The sequence below is a fragment of the Bos grunniens genome, chromosome 10 (genome assembly GCF_055505025.1).
Source record: "Bos grunniens cultivar Pamir isolate PY7600 chromosome 10, Bosgru_T2T1.0, whole genome shotgun sequence".
Lineage (NCBI taxonomy): Eukaryota > Metazoa > Chordata > Mammalia > Artiodactyla > Bovidae > Bos > Bos grunniens.
In genome coordinates this window covers 26306332-26324239 of record NC_141174.1, presented here as the reverse complement: position 1 = coordinate 26324239, position 17908 = coordinate 26306332, and the positions used below count along the sequence as shown (strand labels likewise).

General features: G+C 43.7%; 1 protein-coding gene across 4 annotated transcripts in view; it reads left to right on the top strand.

The window, feature by feature from the left end:
- The first annotated feature begins 4372 nt into the window (after window positions 1-4372).
- The window catches only part of FNTB (farnesyltransferase, CAAX box, subunit beta), an 80582-nt gene continuing 67046 nt past the window's right edge, over window positions 4373-17908 (top strand). For 2 of the 4 annotated variants that reach the window (XR_015134145.1, XM_086320241.1), the window contains exon 1: window positions 4373-4589. Coding sequence is in view for 2 of the 4 variants with exons in the window: in XM_086320241.1 (XP_086176367.1) it covers window positions 4446-4589 (144 nt within the window). In the remaining 2 variants the exon portion in view is untranslated. Of the gene's footprint in view, window positions 4590-4701; window positions 4958-17908 lie in introns of those variants that run through there. The other 2 variants (XM_086320243.1, XR_015134147.1) reach the window with 2 other exon arrangements.

Below are 17908 nucleotides of genomic sequence, written 5' to 3'. Positions count from 1 at the left end.
GTGGCAAAGGTCATGAGGAAGGAGGCTCGACATACGAAAAGGCGGGATCGAGCCTCAGGAGTCCCCCTGGAAATCCTTGAGCATCTACCCCCATAACCAGAGCCTGCCTACTTTACTACTTTGTGCTCTCACCTACACCTCTGACTTTACGGGGGGGCTGTCCCCCACCACCTCTTTTGGAGAAGGAGTTAACTTAGAGCTCCAGTTAATAATAAAAACTCCTGGGCATGACAAGAGTGTTTTAACCTACAAACTCCTCTGAAGTTTCTCTAGGCTGCCTCACAGGCTTGTCCGGCCACATGTGATTGCTCACAGCCTCCCAACCGTGAGAGGCACGAGATGCTTTAAACCTTCTAAAAACAGGTTCTTTAGAGAAGTTAGAAAATTATTAGTATAAGTATAGTGGGCTGATTAGAAATTGTATTGGTGAAGGATTTTTCATTTGTTGAGCCAATGTTTGTTGCTAAGTCTCCACATCCCCTGCCCTTACACACATTAATGAATATATAGAAGAAATAAGTATTAACCTTTGATATAAATCACGTTAGACCTTAGGCTAAGTAAATTCTTTCCTTAACCAAAACCCACTACACCCTCACCCTATAGGAATGTAACTTTATTTGGGTGGCGTCTGTTTTGAGAATAATCACCCCTGGAGAAATAAGTGTCCTGGTTGACTGACTGCTGTCACAAGGAGAGGGTCATAAATTGTCAGCAGGCCCCCTGGCCAGAAGATGATGTAACACCCCTAAGACCTCTGTATACATTTGTATGAAGCACCTGACTTTGATAAAAGTCAGGACTGCTGACCCTGCATGACTTTTGCAAAACATCTCAGTGTATAAAAGTAGACCATGGAAAATAAAGAATTGGGATCAGTTTCTCGAAATACTGGTCTCCCCATGTCGCTCTCTCTCTCAAACTCTGGCTGAGTCTCCATCTGGAGCGTGGAACCCACCATGCTTACTAACTATGCCTGGGCTTCTAAGATCTGACCGGGGAGGCCTCAGTGTCTCCTCTCCGGGAGAACAGAAGGACGTCTGCGGCCTACGTAAGTGGTACAAGCTTCTTGTCTTGAAGTTTTATTGGTCTCCCACGTAAACCAAGCTACTCAGCCTCTTTTCTCCACTGAATTTTCCTACTGAGCTATCCTCAGTCTATTACTCTTTATATCTCTAATTAATATCTAATTGAAGCTATTGTTTCCTGATCCTCGCCGACGCTGTCCCCGCTTCGAACTCCCTGGATCAGCCGGGGCTGGACCCCGGCAGGCAACCGCACCCCACTCCAGTACTGTTGCCTGGAAAATCCCATGAACGGAGGCGCCTGGTAGGCTGCAGTCCATGGGGTCGCTGCAAGTCGGACATGACTGAGCGGCTTTACTTTCACTTTTCACTTTCATGCATTGGAGAAGGAAATGGCAACCCACTCCAGTGTTCTTGCCTGAAGAATCCCAGGGACAGGGAGCCTGGTGGGCTGCCGCTTATGGGGTTGCACAGAGTCGGACATGACTGAAGCGACTTAGCAGCAGCAGCAGCAGCAGCAGCTGGAAGCTACTCTAGGAGCAGAAGCGCCCTCTAGTGGTTCATTTAGACCACTAATCTTTTTTCTTGCTCTAGATAGAAACATGAATACAAAATAGCACTATCCACATCTTATTTTTAAAAGAAACAATTACAATTCACAGTTTAATTTAGAAGAATGTCATACACTTGAGTTAAATAAACCCAAACCATCTGTAGTCCAAGTTGGAGTTGCTATTATCATTGCTAAGACTTTCTCCTGTAAATATATCATTTTCTGCCATACTGCCGATATTTATGTACCTTCTGCTTCTTGAACAAATCGTTTTTATTAAACTCAGAGGAAAGATGACTTGTAGGCCACCGCTGATCCAAGGCTGAAAAGCCTTCTCAATGCTACGTAGAGTATAAACTCCTCGTATTTTCCATTCTTTGTGTCACTTGATTTTGTTGCCACTGGGTTTCCTCTACCTGGGATTGTCCTCCCACCGTCATCATTTCCTCATGATCTTCCAGACTACCTTCAGTCTCCCCTGCCATGCTGCTGCTGCTAAGTCGCTTCAGTCGTGTCCAACTCTGTGCGACCCCACAGATGGCAGCCCACCAGGCTCCCCTGTCCCTGGGATTTCTCCAGGCAAGAACACTGGAGTGGGTTGCCATTTCCTTCTCCAATGCATGAAAGTGAAAAGTGAAAGTGAAGTTGCTCAGTCGTGTCCGACTCTTAGCGACCCCATGGACTGCAGCCTACCAGGCTCCTCCATCCATGGGATTTTCCAGGCAAGAATACTGGAGTGGGGTGCCATCGCCTTCTCCATCCCCTGCCATGCAGTCTCACCCTATCCTGTGCTTTTTTCTCCCTCATGCCATTTCCCCCAACTGCAATAAGAAGTCAGTTCTGTAATGATTGTTTAATGTCTGTTTCTTCTGGTAAATATTGAGACCCATAAGGGCTGAGCACGTGTGTGGCTTATTCACCACTGTCTCCTCAGCACTTAGTTCACTGAGCAGCACATAAAGAGACTATCCTTCAGGAGGCTCTTGCTTCCTCCCTATTAACCTCTTTCAGATCCCACTGTGCAGGAGACTGCATTCAGAAATAGATTTCTATTTCTTGAATACAATTTGCAATTGCTTTAGGTGCACTTGCAACAGATGTTATAATTTGTTACAGAATTGTTCCAGTAACTCGTCCAGTAGCTCAATTTAAATTTTTAGGTAGTAAAACAACTCTTTACAAAGATGGTGGAGTTCTTAGATTTGACCCAGACCTTAACAGATCTTTTTTTCCAAAACAGAAATAAAAGGCAATAAGATGCCAATACAGAGGGAAGAACAGGGACCATTTCATGTTGTACAGCTATATCCATGACTCTAACCCACACAGTCCTACTTATTCCCAGATTTAGAAATATTCTGGCACCTCCAGGACTTCACCCAACAACAGCACCTCTAAAATGGACATGGTGATAGTGTTTACCTACCTTGGGCCTCTGGGCCTCCCGGCCTCATCTTTAGACACTGAGAACAGGGGGATGGCTGGTTGTGAAATATCATACCACGGTTTCCTGGGTCCTAGACATGTGACTTGGAATTGAGTGGGAACAGAGTAAAATCCTCTGAGCCGGAAATGGATCTTGTGTCCAAGTCTATCTGGAAAGTCTGTTATCATCTTGTCATCTCAAACCTCCAAGCCCCCACCCTGACTCTAAATAATTTAACCTCTTGGTATTATAATTTTGGAGTAGTCTTTTTGTTGTGGGTCCCTGAAAGAGGGTCTCTTCTATCGCTTGCCCAAAGGTAGCAGGGTTTTCCTAAAATCACAACTTGAACATTTAATGGAGATGTATATGATGATTGACCCCACTTAAGAGGAATTTCTTTTATTTGGAACACCTTCAGATTAAATATCAGATTGAATACAAACACACATGAGCATATTTATTGCATGTTCTCTCAAACGTGCTGTTCCTTTCTCTTGTGAGGCTCTTCTTGGATGTTGTTCACGTGCGATGGCTCCTTGTCATCCTTCAAGTCTCATTCTACATGTCACTTACTCGGAGAGGCTTGGGGCGACCAGCCAGTCTAATCAGTCCCCTCCTCCTTTACTTTCACAGATCCTGTTATTTTCCTTCATACAATTTATCACAAGTCTTCATGTATTTATTGTGTTCATTCACTTAATTCTGTCAATTCTACCAGACTGTAGGATTCCCATGGGCAAGGACCTGATTTGTTTTGCTCACTTTTGTATTCCTGCGACCTAGCACGGGTGCCCTGACATATAGTAGGTACTTCATTTGAAATTTCTAAATAAATGAGTGAATATTTCTTGGTTGTTTGACTTATACTTGTTCCTTCTACTGCGTTTTAGTTTCTGCTACCGCACTGTAACCCCAATGAGATAGAGAAAATTATAGTGCCCCTTTCTTCCATCACTGCATGCGAAGATGGTGATGCCTTTGTGGAGAAGCTACTCGCTGGCTTCTCCCGGGCGGCTGTCATGTACCCGAAGGTGAACAATAATTCTATTCGTAATAGCATGATTAAGACAGTCAGGAGAGCTGTCAGAAATGCTTTAAGAGTTACACTCATTGGGCTCTTGGGCACCCGCAACTGCAAACTACTGACATAACAATTAAGTGAGAATGAGCAGAATGTTGAAAAGAGGGGTGTGTGTGAAATGAAATTCGGACGTACACATTCTTCCCTGCCGCTTGGAAACTGAGCCTCTTGCAGCAAACCCTTTGCCCAGAGGGGGGCGGCAGCATCCCACTCCCTGAAGATGTGTAGGTGGCAGGAGCAATTCGCGTTCAGAATCTTTTGACTCTACCCGCTCACCGTAGCGCCCTAGCCCGCTCGAGTTTCAATGCGCGTTGTGGTTTCGAAGCTGAGCCCTATACACCGCCTGCTGCTTTCCGGATCATGGCTTCTCCGAGTTCCTTCACCTACTGTTGCCCTCCATCTTCCTCCCCTATCTGGTCAGAACCGCTGTACAGTCTGAGGCCAGAGCACGCGCGGGAGCGGTTGCAGGACGACTCGGTGGAAACAGTCACGTCCATAGAACAGGTGAGGTGGCTTGACTGGGCGAGGCGCCCGCGCGCGGGCTTCTGGGAGCGGGAGTCCGGTCCTCAGGGCTGCTGGGGCGCGGAACTCACCTGGGAACTACAGCTCCCACGGTGCACCGCGGCGCTTCCCCTTTGGGGAGCTCCGGGCGCCCAGGCTTGGGTTGGGGGAGTGGAGGTTTTTTGGCCCAGGTTGGGGAGGGGTCGATGTCAAAGCTGGAGCGAGAGAACAGTACCTAAGCCTTGGGGAGCAGAGAGAATCTTGTTCTGTACCTGGAGGACTGAAGCAGCCCAAGCGGATTTACAGCCCACTCCTTTCTGCCTGACATTGGGAGGTTCTCTGATGGAGAGTTCACTTTCTACAGCCTCATGGTAGTTGTGGGACAAAGAAGGGGAAGAGAATTGGCAAGAATGTGGTCATGCCGTTCTGTTGTAGGAAGGGGGATCCTTTGTAGGGCCTGATAGTGGGCTTTTGCCTAACACTCGGAAATGAATTGTCTAAGGAGACACATGTGCTGACACAGCAAGAGACTTTACTGAGAAAGCGGTGCCTGGGTGGAGAGCAGCAGGGTAAAGGAACTCAGGGGAACTGGTCTGCCACGTGTGGCTCACAGTTTCAGGTTTTATGGTATTGGGATTAGTTTCTAGGTTGTCTCTGGCCAATCATGTTGCTTGCTTCATAGCCTAACTCAGGGTCCTTTTTTGGCATGCATCTCTCAGCCAAGATGGATTCCAGGGAGACTCTGGGAGGTTGGTCTTATCTATCGGTGAGCCTCTCCTGAATTCTCCTGGTTAGTTTTTGTCTGAAGCACCACGTTCCTTATGGCGACCTCTTGTTGGCCAAGTTGGGTTATTTTGGTCAACACTTACCTAACTCCCCCGGAGACACTTCATACTCAACATACTTCTTGGGAATTGGGGCAGAGGTTTCTTTCTTCTGTAGCTATTTCCTATTGGGAGTGGGCACCTTCTTTGCTGCTGCTGCTGCTAAGTCGCTTCAATCGTGTCCGACTTTGTGCGACCCCGTAGACGGCAGCCCACCAGGCTCCCCCGTCCCTGGGATTCTCCAGGCAGGAACACTGGAGTGGGTTGCCATTTCCTTCTAGAGTAGAAATCTCTCTCTGCCTGATCTAAATCTAGGTATTCTGTGTCTAAAACTGACTTCCACCCTTATAGTAACAATTTGGCCTGAAACTGTTGGACTCTGTCAGAGATAAACCTTGTAAGCAGATGAAACAGGGGCTAAACAGGAGGCCTAACAGGATGTTCATTGCAGGGCAGGGGGGAGAGGGGGGAAAGAAAGGCAACATTTGGGGTGAGGGCTGCAGAGTGTGTGACTTTCTTCTGATTGGTGGGTGGTGAGGTATGGTGTGCCAGGAATCTTGGGCTCAGCCTGAAGTTACCATCCTCCACTTTGGTGTGTTGGGGAGGGGGGGCAGTTTGTCAAAAGAACTCAAAGATACAGTTATGCATGCTCCTAGAGTAGGAACCAGGACTCTGCCCCAAGGCTGTCCCACCACTTGGCTGTTCCTCCCCTATTTCTGTATCCTCTCCCTTCCCTGATTAGCAACTGTTTGAATCTGCCCTTTGGAACTCAGTGAAGGTCTTGGAGGCTGAATGAAACCTATATAACCTACAAACAGGAAACACAGAAAGGATTTGTACTGGGGAGCCTCACAGATTCCTGCTCAGTTTCAGTCCCTTCTTTGATACTTCTTAGTCTTTCAGGGAATGGGACAACAATAGCACTGGCAAATTCCTGTTAAAATGGGGCATAGTCTTGTCTCAATTTACGGACCAGACACTGAATTGGAAATGTTTCTGAGTTCCAGGTACTGGATCTGAGTCTCTTATTATTAAGATCTCAATCCTTTGTTCCACCATTTTGGTGTAACAGACTTAATTAGAAGTAATTAGAGGAATGAAACCTGGACTAGACAAAATAAATCTCATTCCCTGAGGTATTAAGAAGAATAAGCTTGAAACCCTTTCTGAACCTCGCACCTTTGGGAGACTTGAAACCAGTTGTCTAATTGTACCTAAGTAAGTTTTAACTTCTGATGTAGCATTAACGTAACAGGAGCTATCGGCCACTACACATATATTTCTTCTTTTTGTTAATATCTGATCTAAAGCACTTTCATTTTTTTAGTTACAAGAGGATACCTTGAAACCATAAGGTTGCACCTACCAGTCACCAGCGGACATTGTTTTGAGAAATGCCAGTGACATCCCATGTCTGACACAGCTCAGAAAACTCAAGTTCTCAGCAGTACATGGCCTTGTCTGAAATCACATCCATAATGCCTCCTAGTATTAATAACCTTAAATGTCTCAACCACAGCGACTCCATTTTGACTTTCAGTTTCATTTTTCTCCTTAATTGGCCAAAGTAGGTGTCACTGATAATTTTAGTGTTATCTAGGTATGAGATGATATAAGAATTTGGGCTCATAAAATCTCTTGAAACTATAACTATCTGAAGGCCTGTTCTGTCAGTTTTTCCAGCGCACAGAGCATCTCATCCTTGATCTCCACACTGAACTCCTTTCGGGATGTGTTGAAGGTCAGTGGCCGAAGTGCCCAGTGACCGCATTGTTGCAGAGGCAGATGGCAAGTGCCAACTTTCAGTTGGCAGGGCCCCTTCAGGGTCATAAATTCGATCATAGTTTGGGGGGCATTTCATGACCATTTTGTCCCACAGTGCTTGGAATGCTCGTTTCCAGGTCTGGTGAAGGTTTCACTGATGGGCCACTTAGTGTGCTATTACTGGCCTAGGCCTTATTAACAGTGGCCAGAAGTCTCTAGGCCACCTTAGTCTCTTATGGTCCAGGACAATATTCCTTCTTGTTGCTTCTTCCTATATCTAGAGTTATGCTTTTATAATCATTGATCTCACATGGAACTACGTATCATCATTTTATCAGGGGCTCAGTCACACATTTGTAAATGCAAGAAACAACAGTTTTGTAAAACAGGCAATATAAAAAAAAATAGTACAGCTGGCAGTATTAGTAAGGTCACAAATTAAAATTTAAGTCAAGAGCTTCTATTAGGTGCAGCCCGGTATATCCCAGGTCATCTGATTTAATCTGCTTTGTATCAGTCTTTATCTTCAAGGGAAATTATATATTGGCATTGTCCCTAAAGCACCCAGCCGGATTTCCTAGTAGTACTAGTCTGGTTGTCCCTAGTGGTTTGGTGATGCGTTGTGTGCATGCTCAGTCATGTCCAGCTCTTTGCGACCCTATGGACTGTGTAGCCTGCCAGGCTCTTCTGTCCATGGAATTTTCCAAGCAAGAATATTGGAGTGGGTTACCATTTCCTATTCCAGGGGATCTTCCTGACCCAGGGATCGAACCTACGTCTCCCACGTTTCCTTCATTGGCAGGCAGATTTTATTATCACTGCACCACCTCGGAAACCTTTAATTGTTACCAAAATAAGGGAGCCTTTACGTTTAAATGACCATATGCTAACCTTCTGGTTGCAGATCATGGAACATCTTACCATCATCCAAAGATAGATTACTGAGTTAAGCTTCAGAAACAAAGTGTGCCTTTTTAATAATTCAATTAAACTTTGCAGCAATGTAACATTGTAACAGCAAGGAATTATGTGATAAATGGATCTTAGTGAATATAGGCCTCAATAAACAGACTTTAGTGTCTATTGGAACGTCTTTTTCTCTAAAATCACACTCATTTTTTAATCAAATATAGCCAAATCAAAATTAATTTGTCCTCAAATTAAATCTGATTCATTGATAAAAGTCCTCCCGAGGCCAGGAAGGCCACACCGAGGGCTTTTATCACAGATTTTGCCTTGTAGATTTAAGTGAATTCCTCCCTTTTTGAGGTCCACAGAATACCTTGAGATTCCTGTACCTGTTAGGAGGTGGCCTTCCTAATTTATCTGATGAAGTTGCTAGGAACCTAAGAGTTTCCAATCTCCAGAGAGCTCAGGTAGAGAGAAAAGAGAAATATTTTAATTCTGCTTATAAAGGTATAATTTACGAATTTGCTGTAAGTCATAATTAGTTTGAAGGGGTTTCTTATTTTTTAATTAATTTATTTTTGGTTGTGCTAGGTCTTATTTGCTGTGGCTTGTGGTCTCTAGAGCACAGGCTCAGTAGTTGCGGCACATGGGCTTTAGTTGCTCCATGGCATGTAGAATCCTCTCGGACAAGGGACTGAGCCTGTGTCCCCTGCATTGGCAGGCGGATTCGTATCCACTGTACCACCAGAGAAGTCTGAGAGTGTTTCTTTACATCTGGAAAACACAGATTAAAAACTAATAATGTTTCAGACAGAAACCATAAAAATTATAACCACATTAATTAGTTTACTCAAATCTATGTAACTAATCCTTTTTGTTAACTTTTAATGAAGCCATCAGATTTTTTTAATTAGGATTTTTTTCTCTTACCCAGTTCCCCTGTATAATCTGAGATTTATCAGAGTACAATAATTGTCTATAAATGAGAGAAAGACTTAAAAAGTCATGGTTAAACATTTGATCACAATGTAATTGATGAGAGAAACTTAGTTATTGCTGTGATACACATTTTAAAATAACAGCTTAAATTATAACATGATATCAGGATGTTGTGCTAAGTCACTTCAGTCATGTCTGACTCTTTGACCCCATGGACTGTAGCCCGCCAGACTCTTCTGCCCGTGGGGTTTTCCAGGCAAGAATACTGGAATAGGTTGCCATGCCCTCCTCCAGGGGATCTTCCATACCCAGGGATTGAACGCATGTCTCTTACATTGGCAGGCGAGTTCTTTACCACTAGCAACACCTGGGAAGCCCGATATCAGGACATACCCAAATTTAAAAGAATTATACAATTTTTAGAATGTCTATATTAATAATATTTATACATACAGTATATTCTAAGTAGGTTTATCACTCATGTGATGATGCTGTCCGTGTAATCTAATATATCAAATACTACTAGTTAAATACTTCTCTCCAAGATGCCTCAGAGACCCTCTAAAATGTCCCAAAGTTAGCTGGAGGTCAAAAGAACTTTAATCAAAATTTGGTATGTGGGAAGTTTGTCAAAAATTTCAAAACACTTGGTCAAGTAAGAGCATAGGTCACTGGCAGATAATACTTATTCCCTAACCAAAGTTGCAAGAGATCTCAACAGCAAGGCACAGAAACTCACACAACCTGTTATCAAAACAACATTCAAAGGAAATTTTGTTTTCTTAATGGAGAGTGAAAAGCAAATCTAGTCTTGCACCAGCTTGCCTTTAACAACAAAATTCAATTAACTTCAGTCTAACCGTAGCCAATCCTGACCATCCTCAGGATGGTCTGTATCCCCATGGTCTGTATCCCCCATGTTAATCTGTTCCCCATGCTCTTCTCCGTACAGAAACAACCAGCTCTAAGACAGACTCACTTTCTTTTCCCCTGCTGCTGCTAAGTCGCTTCAGTCGTGTCCGACTCTGTGCGACCCCGTAGGCGGCAGCCCACCAGGCTCCCCGGTCCCTGGGATTCTCCAGGCAAGAACACTGGAGTGGGTTGCCATTTCCTTCTCCAATGCATGAAAGTGGAAAGTGAAAGTGAAGTCTCTCAGTCGTGTCCAACTCTTTGGTGACCTCATGGACTGCAGCCTACCAGGCTTCTCCATCCATGGGATTTTCCAGGCCAGAGTACTGGAATGGGGTGCCATTGCCTTCTATGTCTTTTCCCCTAATAAAATGCAATTCCATTCCTCATACCTTGTTCATTGAAAACACACATCCTATTTTCCTACTATATACTGAAATTCTTCCCTAATTACATATTTAAATTATAGAGTTCTCAACTCTTAAAAACGTTAATTTCTAGTGAAAACTGAGAAAGTAACCAATTATGATGTCTTCTAAATTAATATTCTGTAGATTGGTGAACATAAATGCCTGTGATAGTTTCTAAAAACATTTGCTTTTTTAAAATATCTATTTAAAAAATTTATGTATTTATTATTTATTTGACTTCTATCAAACCTAGGTACAATAAGGGTATTATACTTTAATAACTCTAAAGACTTGTCTGTGTTAATTAAATCAACAAACAAGGTTTAATACCAGATACTAATTTCTTACTGAATATTTCCCAGTACTTGTAAATCTGAAATTAATTCTGACCAGTAATTTTCTGTATTTTTGAGAACTTACATAAGCATTTAATTTTGTTTAAGCCAATTAAGTAGAGCTCATTGACAAATTAATTTTGATAATACCATTTGATAATTTGGATGGTATTTGATAACACCATCCAAAGGTAAGGACATATGTATAATGTACACTGACATTTAGACAGATACAACCAGAGAACTCATAGATTCATTTTTTAAACTTAATCATGAATCAGCTATTACAACATAAAATTCAGTAGCTTCTTTCCTCTTTTTTTTCCCCCCCTAAGTCTCAAGAATTAGTGATCATCTAGATAAGATAAATAATCCTGAGAGCCATGGTCTCAAGGTACAGGGTGAGAAAAGCAAGTTCTCCTAGAAGAATTTGTTCCCACAAAGTCAGAATTCTGAAAAGATGTTTCATCAAGCTTTCTTTTTCTAACCATATATACAAAAATAACCAGTTCTGGAATTTTAAGAGTTTCACCAAACCAGTTTTTCTGGAGCCTGAAGAATATTGTGGCTGCAGCTGCTAAGTCGCTTCAGCCGTGTCCGACTCTGTGCGACCCCATGGACTGCAGCCTACCAGGCTCCTCCATCCATGGGATTTTCCGGGCAACAGTACTGGAGTGGGTGCCATTTCCTTCTCCCATATTGTGGCTACACAGGACTATAATAAAGTATCATCTTAATCTCTTAATAAAATATCATCTTCTTCATAGGCTCATAGGTAAAATCCTTCTAGTCAGACAGCATTCATCTAAGAGGGCTCTGCAGTGGACAGAACCAGACTTTCCCATGTCACAAAGCAGAATGGCCATCATAAATCACAACCCAGGACACAGAGTAGAGCACACATATAGGCACCGTTTTGTAATCAGACACTTCCTTCATCACAAGATTGCAATCGCTCAGAAAACCTCCTACAGAGACACAAAACCTCAGTACTGACAAACAGGAAATGGGAATATCTCAGGTTGCCAAAGATTTCAAAGGGAGGAAAGGAGGACAGATTGAAAGAAGAGGGGAAGAAGGCGGGACAAAAAGGGGTGGCATTATGGACGTCTCCTGACACCTACAGATGCCCAGGCATTAGAGGGATTTTTCCTGGGCTTATAGGAAGGAAGGATGGGAACTTGGCCCTATCAGAAACCAGGTAAGATCATTGGAGTTCTCTGCCCACCAGAGGTGATCAGGCTCCGTCCCTCAGCTCAGGCTGAGGCCCTTCAATCAGACTTCTGTGTCCAGTACCAGGACAGAAGAAAGGAGGGTAGGATAGGAGGGATTGAAAAGAGAGAGGGAAGGGAAAAAAGGTCAACAAAGTCTCTTGTTTGTTATCTGGTCGGGGCACTCTGGCCAGTCATCTCTATCAGGGGGAGGCCGGGGACAAAAGGGCTCTGGTAGCAGCTGTTGGGTCTGGTCTGTGGGTGAGTGAGCTGGTCCCTGAGTTCCCCAAGTGGTTAGGCGGTCAGTCGTAGCAAAGGGGTCCCACCAGAATTGCCTGTTGTTACAGGAAGGGGGACCCCTTCCAGGGCCTGAGAGTGGACTCTTGTCTACCACCAAGAAATGAATAGTTGGAGGAGGCACATCTGCTAACAAAGCAAGAAGCGTTACTGGGAAGAGGCCTCTGGGTGGAGAGTAGCAGGGTCAGGGAGCCTAGAAGAGCCTCACTGCCATGTGGCGACCGGTCTCAGGTTTTATGGTCATGGGATTCGTTTCCAGGTTGTCTGGCTAATCATCTCGCTTGCCGCATAGTCTGATTCAGGGTCCTTCCTGGTGGCACGTGCATCTCTCAGCCAAGATGGATTCCAGGGAGAAGGACTCTGGGAGATTGGTCATCTCCTTCCTCTTTTGGCCCCTTCTGAATTCTCCCAGTTAGTTTTTGGTCGAAGCACCATGGGACCTCCTTTTGTGAGACAGCTTGGGCAAGTGGGCTTGGCCAAGGCGGGTGGTTTCGGTCAACAGTTACCTAAACAGTTCCAGGTTCTGTTTAATTTCTGAGCTGCAGTGCCAGATTTGAGGCCTGCATCATGGGTGGGCATTTTAGTAGTTTTTCTATCATATGAGCACCAGCAATGTGTTGGACAAAATGTTGAATGCTGGAAATACAAAGAAATAAAATAGTCACTGATCTTGAGCACTGCAGAACCCGGCTAGGGTAGACAGACTGGAAAATAATACAGTTTGGGAAGTAAGACTGTAATAAGACTATGCATTTTGAACTTCTTGCCATTCACTGCAGCCTCGAAGTAGATAGAACCTGTCACTTTGAAATGTATCTGGGGAATGAGTAGTGAACTATGGTTTTGTTTTTCTTCTCATCCTCCAATTGGAATTGTTCCCAAGTTAGTTATTGTGGAAATGCTTACCCATCTGTCACTAGAAATGATCAGAACGATTCTTTTTAGCACCAACAAATAAGCATTAGACTGCTTACTAAAAATAAGATCTCTTAGTAACATTAGTCTCCAGGCTTAACCTTTGATTTTCATACCTGAGGTTGGAAGCCTCAATTTTGGTAAAATTAGTAATGATAAGTATTATATTGTATTGACTATAAGTATTGACTATAATAACAAAACAAGGGTTTGAATACACACTTATACATTCAGTAGGAGAGGGAATATTTTAACTGGAGATCTAAGCTTCGTGGGTTTTAGGGTAGAAAGGGAACTTACCTTTTGAATCTAGCATCCCAGGTTATTTAGCCCACCAGTGTGTCCTTCTACAGAAGTCTTTTGCAAAGGATTGCAGAGAAATCTCCCATCAACAAAAAAGCTCCAGGATCTTGGCAGTATTCCTAAGTAATGGATTGTTGAATTGATCCAGGTCAACCCTTTTTTTATTATCTGACCTAAGACTATAGGATCACCTTTTGTACAGTTAATTGAATTGACCCAGCAGATAAGGCTATGGATAGATAAGATGTTAGTGGAAAAAAGGGCATCAGAATTTGGTCTAATTTACAGAGGAGAACAGAGACGTCCAGGGTTAGAGGGGTAAGTCAAAAAAAGGAACATTATCAGGGACTTTACTGATCTGTTCTTTCCCTTTTGCCTGCACTACGTTTTTTTTTTTTTTTTTTTTTCAGTTGAGGCCCTGCTTAGTTTCTATCAGGGAAAACCCAGCACTTACATTCTAAGTGCTTAGGTATAATGAAGGATGCAGAAATGGATGCAACACAGTTCTGGTCTACAGAAGTGTTGGCCAGTGTCTGGACCAGGTGTGGAAACTAGGTTCTGATATGGAACATGGGTACTATTAGGATGTCTTTCAAATCTAGGCCCAACTGTGTGGTGGAGAGTAAAGCATCTTACATTTCTTTTCCATGTTGTTGTTCCAGCTCACATTTTAAGTCTAGGATAAACAGTTCCAGATCATGGGAAGATAACATAGTATCTCATTCTCATAGCTGCCTCAGTAGTTTTAATAATCATTTTAGTATCCATTTATTGGGCATATATTTTCCATACCCAATATATCATTCAATTCTTATGCATTTAATGAATGAGAAGACCGAGTCTTAGAGAAGGACCAGGTTGGTAGGTTAATGATTATATAGTCATAGAAAAAACAACCTTGCTAGGAGTTGTTTACAGAAGATACTACTGTTATTCCTTTGGTTCTGCTTGAAGATTCCATTTATATTTAAGGATTTACTGACAGAGCTCAATTTTGTGCCATTGCCAGTAAAAACAAGTCCTTGTCACCTGCTTCCCATCTGATTATCAGGAGACTATTTGCTTAACAATACTTTGATAATAGAAGTTAAACTTCTAAACAGTGGAAAGAGTCCTTAGCTCTGGGTTTTTCATTGCATTCACTCATTTTTTTATTTACCAACAAATACTTGAGTGCCTTCTTTGTGCCAGGCACTATTCTAGATGCTGGACATAAGGGAGTGAACAAAAGAAGCTGAGTTGATGCCTTTATGAAACTTTTGTTCTAGGCTGGGAAGGCAGTAAATTAAAAAGGAGAGAAAAAAAAGTGTCCGTCCATCCATCTCTATCTAATGTTAGAGAGAAATGCTGTGGAGAAAAAGAAAGCAGCATAAGGGAGATGGAATGTGTCGGATGGATAGGGTAGGAGCAGGGAGGTTTTATATATGGTGGTGATAAAGGAAGCTGCTGCTGATGTGATGTTTCGGCTGAGACCTGAAGTAGGTGAGGGGACAAGCGATGCCTGTATTTGGGGGAAAAGCATTCTGGGCAGAGAAGGCAGCAAGTACAGGGTACCGGAGGCAGGGGTATGCCTGGTGAGTGGAGAGCCGCTGAGCAGAGAGGTTAGCAAATGGAATAGGAGCTGAGGTTGGATCTTGTCTTTCAGATATTCTGATTGAGATGGGAAGCCATTTGGCTGAATAGCTTCCATTTACCTCTCCAGAGCCACTCCACCCTTTTCTAACCTGCTCTGTAGGTCCCAGTAGGTAGACCTGCACTGACAGGCAGCCTTGCTTTCTGACTTCTGGTTGCATTTACCCACAGGGAGTATTTGTAGGGGATGAGTGAGAGAGAAGGATGAGATGGGCGTCTGTATTCTCTTCTCAAAGAATTGTGTGGGTGGGGCTGTCTCTAGGTTTAAGATCAATCCCTAATTGTCTCCTCCATGGAGCGCTCTGCCTCCTCCTCCACTCCTTCTCTTCATTCTTCAGGTCTAGAAGGGGGTGAAGGACCCCTATGCTGCTAGCCCCCGTGTCGTGATAGGAACTCTCCTCAGATCACCCACTTTGAATGTGCCATCTGTTTCCTACCAGAGGTCAGACTGATCTGTAACTGGAGGATTTGGCCACAATCTTTTGAGATTTCAGCAGGCCCATTTAGGTCACTGTCGACAGTAGGCTGTGAGGAGGCCAGTGTGGGTGCAGGGAAACCAGTTAGGTGGCTATTGCAGAATTGATGATGGCTTTGCTCAGGGCTGTGGTGGTGGAGGTAATGAGCAGTGCTGAAATTCTGGGTATCTTTTGGAGGTCTCTGTCTTGACAAGCTGTTTTACTTCTCAACGAACCTGATGCTCAGAGGACCTTTTATGACCACAAAGCAAGATGTTGTTGTATTATTAGTGATTGTCTTCCTTTTTGTGTCATCTGCAGCCACCCCATTGCAAATGTTCCATAATTCAGGCTGGTAGGGTAATACCAGTACAGTCTCAGAGGTAGCAGGCTTACCAAAAGCAGTTGTTACTGAAGATACTACTCTCATTTTCCTTTTAGACAGCCCTTGAACAGAGGCAAAAGCATTCTCTGCTTAAAATGGCATGATGTCATTAGACAACATTCAGTCAAGTAACAGTCAATTCTGACGGAAATCTAGAAGAATTATTTGTTGTTGTTCCATTGCTCGGTTGTGTCCTACTCTTCGCAACCCCATGAACTGCAGCACGCCAGGCCTCCCTGTCCATCACCAACTCCCGGAGTCCACCCAAACCCATGTCTGTTGAGTCAGTGATGCCATCCTCTGTCGTCCCCTTCTCCTCCTGCCTTCAATCTTTCCCAACATCAGCGTCTTTTCAAATGAGTCAGCTCTTTGCATCAGGTGGCCAAAATATTGGAGTTTATCTTCAACATCAGTCCTTCCAGTGAATACCCAGGGCCGATTTCCTTTAGGATGGACTGGTTGGAGTCCTTGCAGTCTCCTTGCAGTCTAAGGGACTCTCAAGAGTCTTCTCCAACACCACAGTTCAAAAACATCAATTCTTCTGCACTCAGCTTTCCTTATAGTCGAACTCTCACATCCATACATGACCACTGGAAAAACCATAGCCTTGACTAGACGGACCTTTGTTGACAAAGTAATATCTCTGCTTTTTAATATGCTGTCTAGTTTGGTCATAACTTTCCTTCCAAGGAGTAAGCGTCTTTTAATTTCATGGCTGTAATCACCATCTGCAGTGATTTTGGAGCCCCCCCCCCCCAAATAAAGTCAGCCACTGTCAGCCCCAAGAAGTGATGGGACCAGATGCCATGATCTTAGTTTTCTGAATGTTGAGCTTTAAGCCAATTTTTTCACACTCCTCTTTCACTTTCATCAAGAGGCTCTTTAGTTCCTCTTCACTTTCTGCCATAAGGGTGGTGTCATCTGCATATCTGAGGTTATTGAGATTTCTCCCGGCAATCTTGATTCCAGCTTGTGCTTCATCCAGCCCAGTGTTTCTCATGATGTACTCTGCATGTAAGTTAAATAAGCGGGGTGACAATATACAGCTTCCCTGTCCTTCATCATCTCTTGGAGTTCGCGCAAACTCATGTCCATTGAGTCGGTGATGAATTCTTTTCTCTTAGAGGGGAAAAAAAAGAATACTCCTGAAGCAATCATAGAATGACTCACAAGAGCATATAATGAAGTGCTCAATTCTGACTGCATTGTGCGAGGTTTCAGGGAGTGGAAGCTGATCTGTTGTGGGCTGAGGGAGTCAGAACAACTTCATGGAGGATGTGGATGGGGTCGGGCTGTAAAGATGAAGTTTGAGGGACAGCCATGTCAGTTTGAGGAGCCCTTAAGAGGGAAGACTTACAGGTTGGCTGTGGTAGGGAATTAGGTCAACGGATGAGGCGGCTGATCTAATGGTAGATGGGGAAGAGGGGAAGGTAGAATGGGATGAAGAGAGCCAGGCCAAAGAGCTGGCCGCAAGTGACAGGCATTGTACTGCTGCAGATCCTAAAGGAGGGAGCACTGGGAATCCAGGGGCGAATCCTCGACTCCTGCTGATGACATGGTTCAAGTTCTGTCTCTGAAAGATTATTAAATGGAAGTGGAACAAGTTCCTACATATGGTCAGACTAACTAGTTTTTTATGCTTCTGATAAAAGGAACCAGAGCTTTGCTTGTTAAATGCTTAGTAGGCTAGTTATGTGAATCAATTTTATTTTATTGAAATTCAGCATATATCACATTGCTCAACTATAAGAAAGTGCAAGTATCAAAATCTCCCAGTTTTCCTTTTAAAAAGCTCCCTGAAGTGCTTTTTGGAGTATACTTGTATGCACGTACTTGTAGGAGCTGAAGCTCCAATCCTTTGGCCACCTGATGGGATAAGCCAACTCATTGGAAAAGAGCCTGATGCTGGTTGGGAAAGATTGAGGGCAGGAGGAGAAGGGGATGACAGAGTATGAGATGATTGGATGGCATCGCTGACACAAGAGACATGAATCTGAGGAAACTCCAGAAGATAGTGAAGGACAGGGAAGCCTG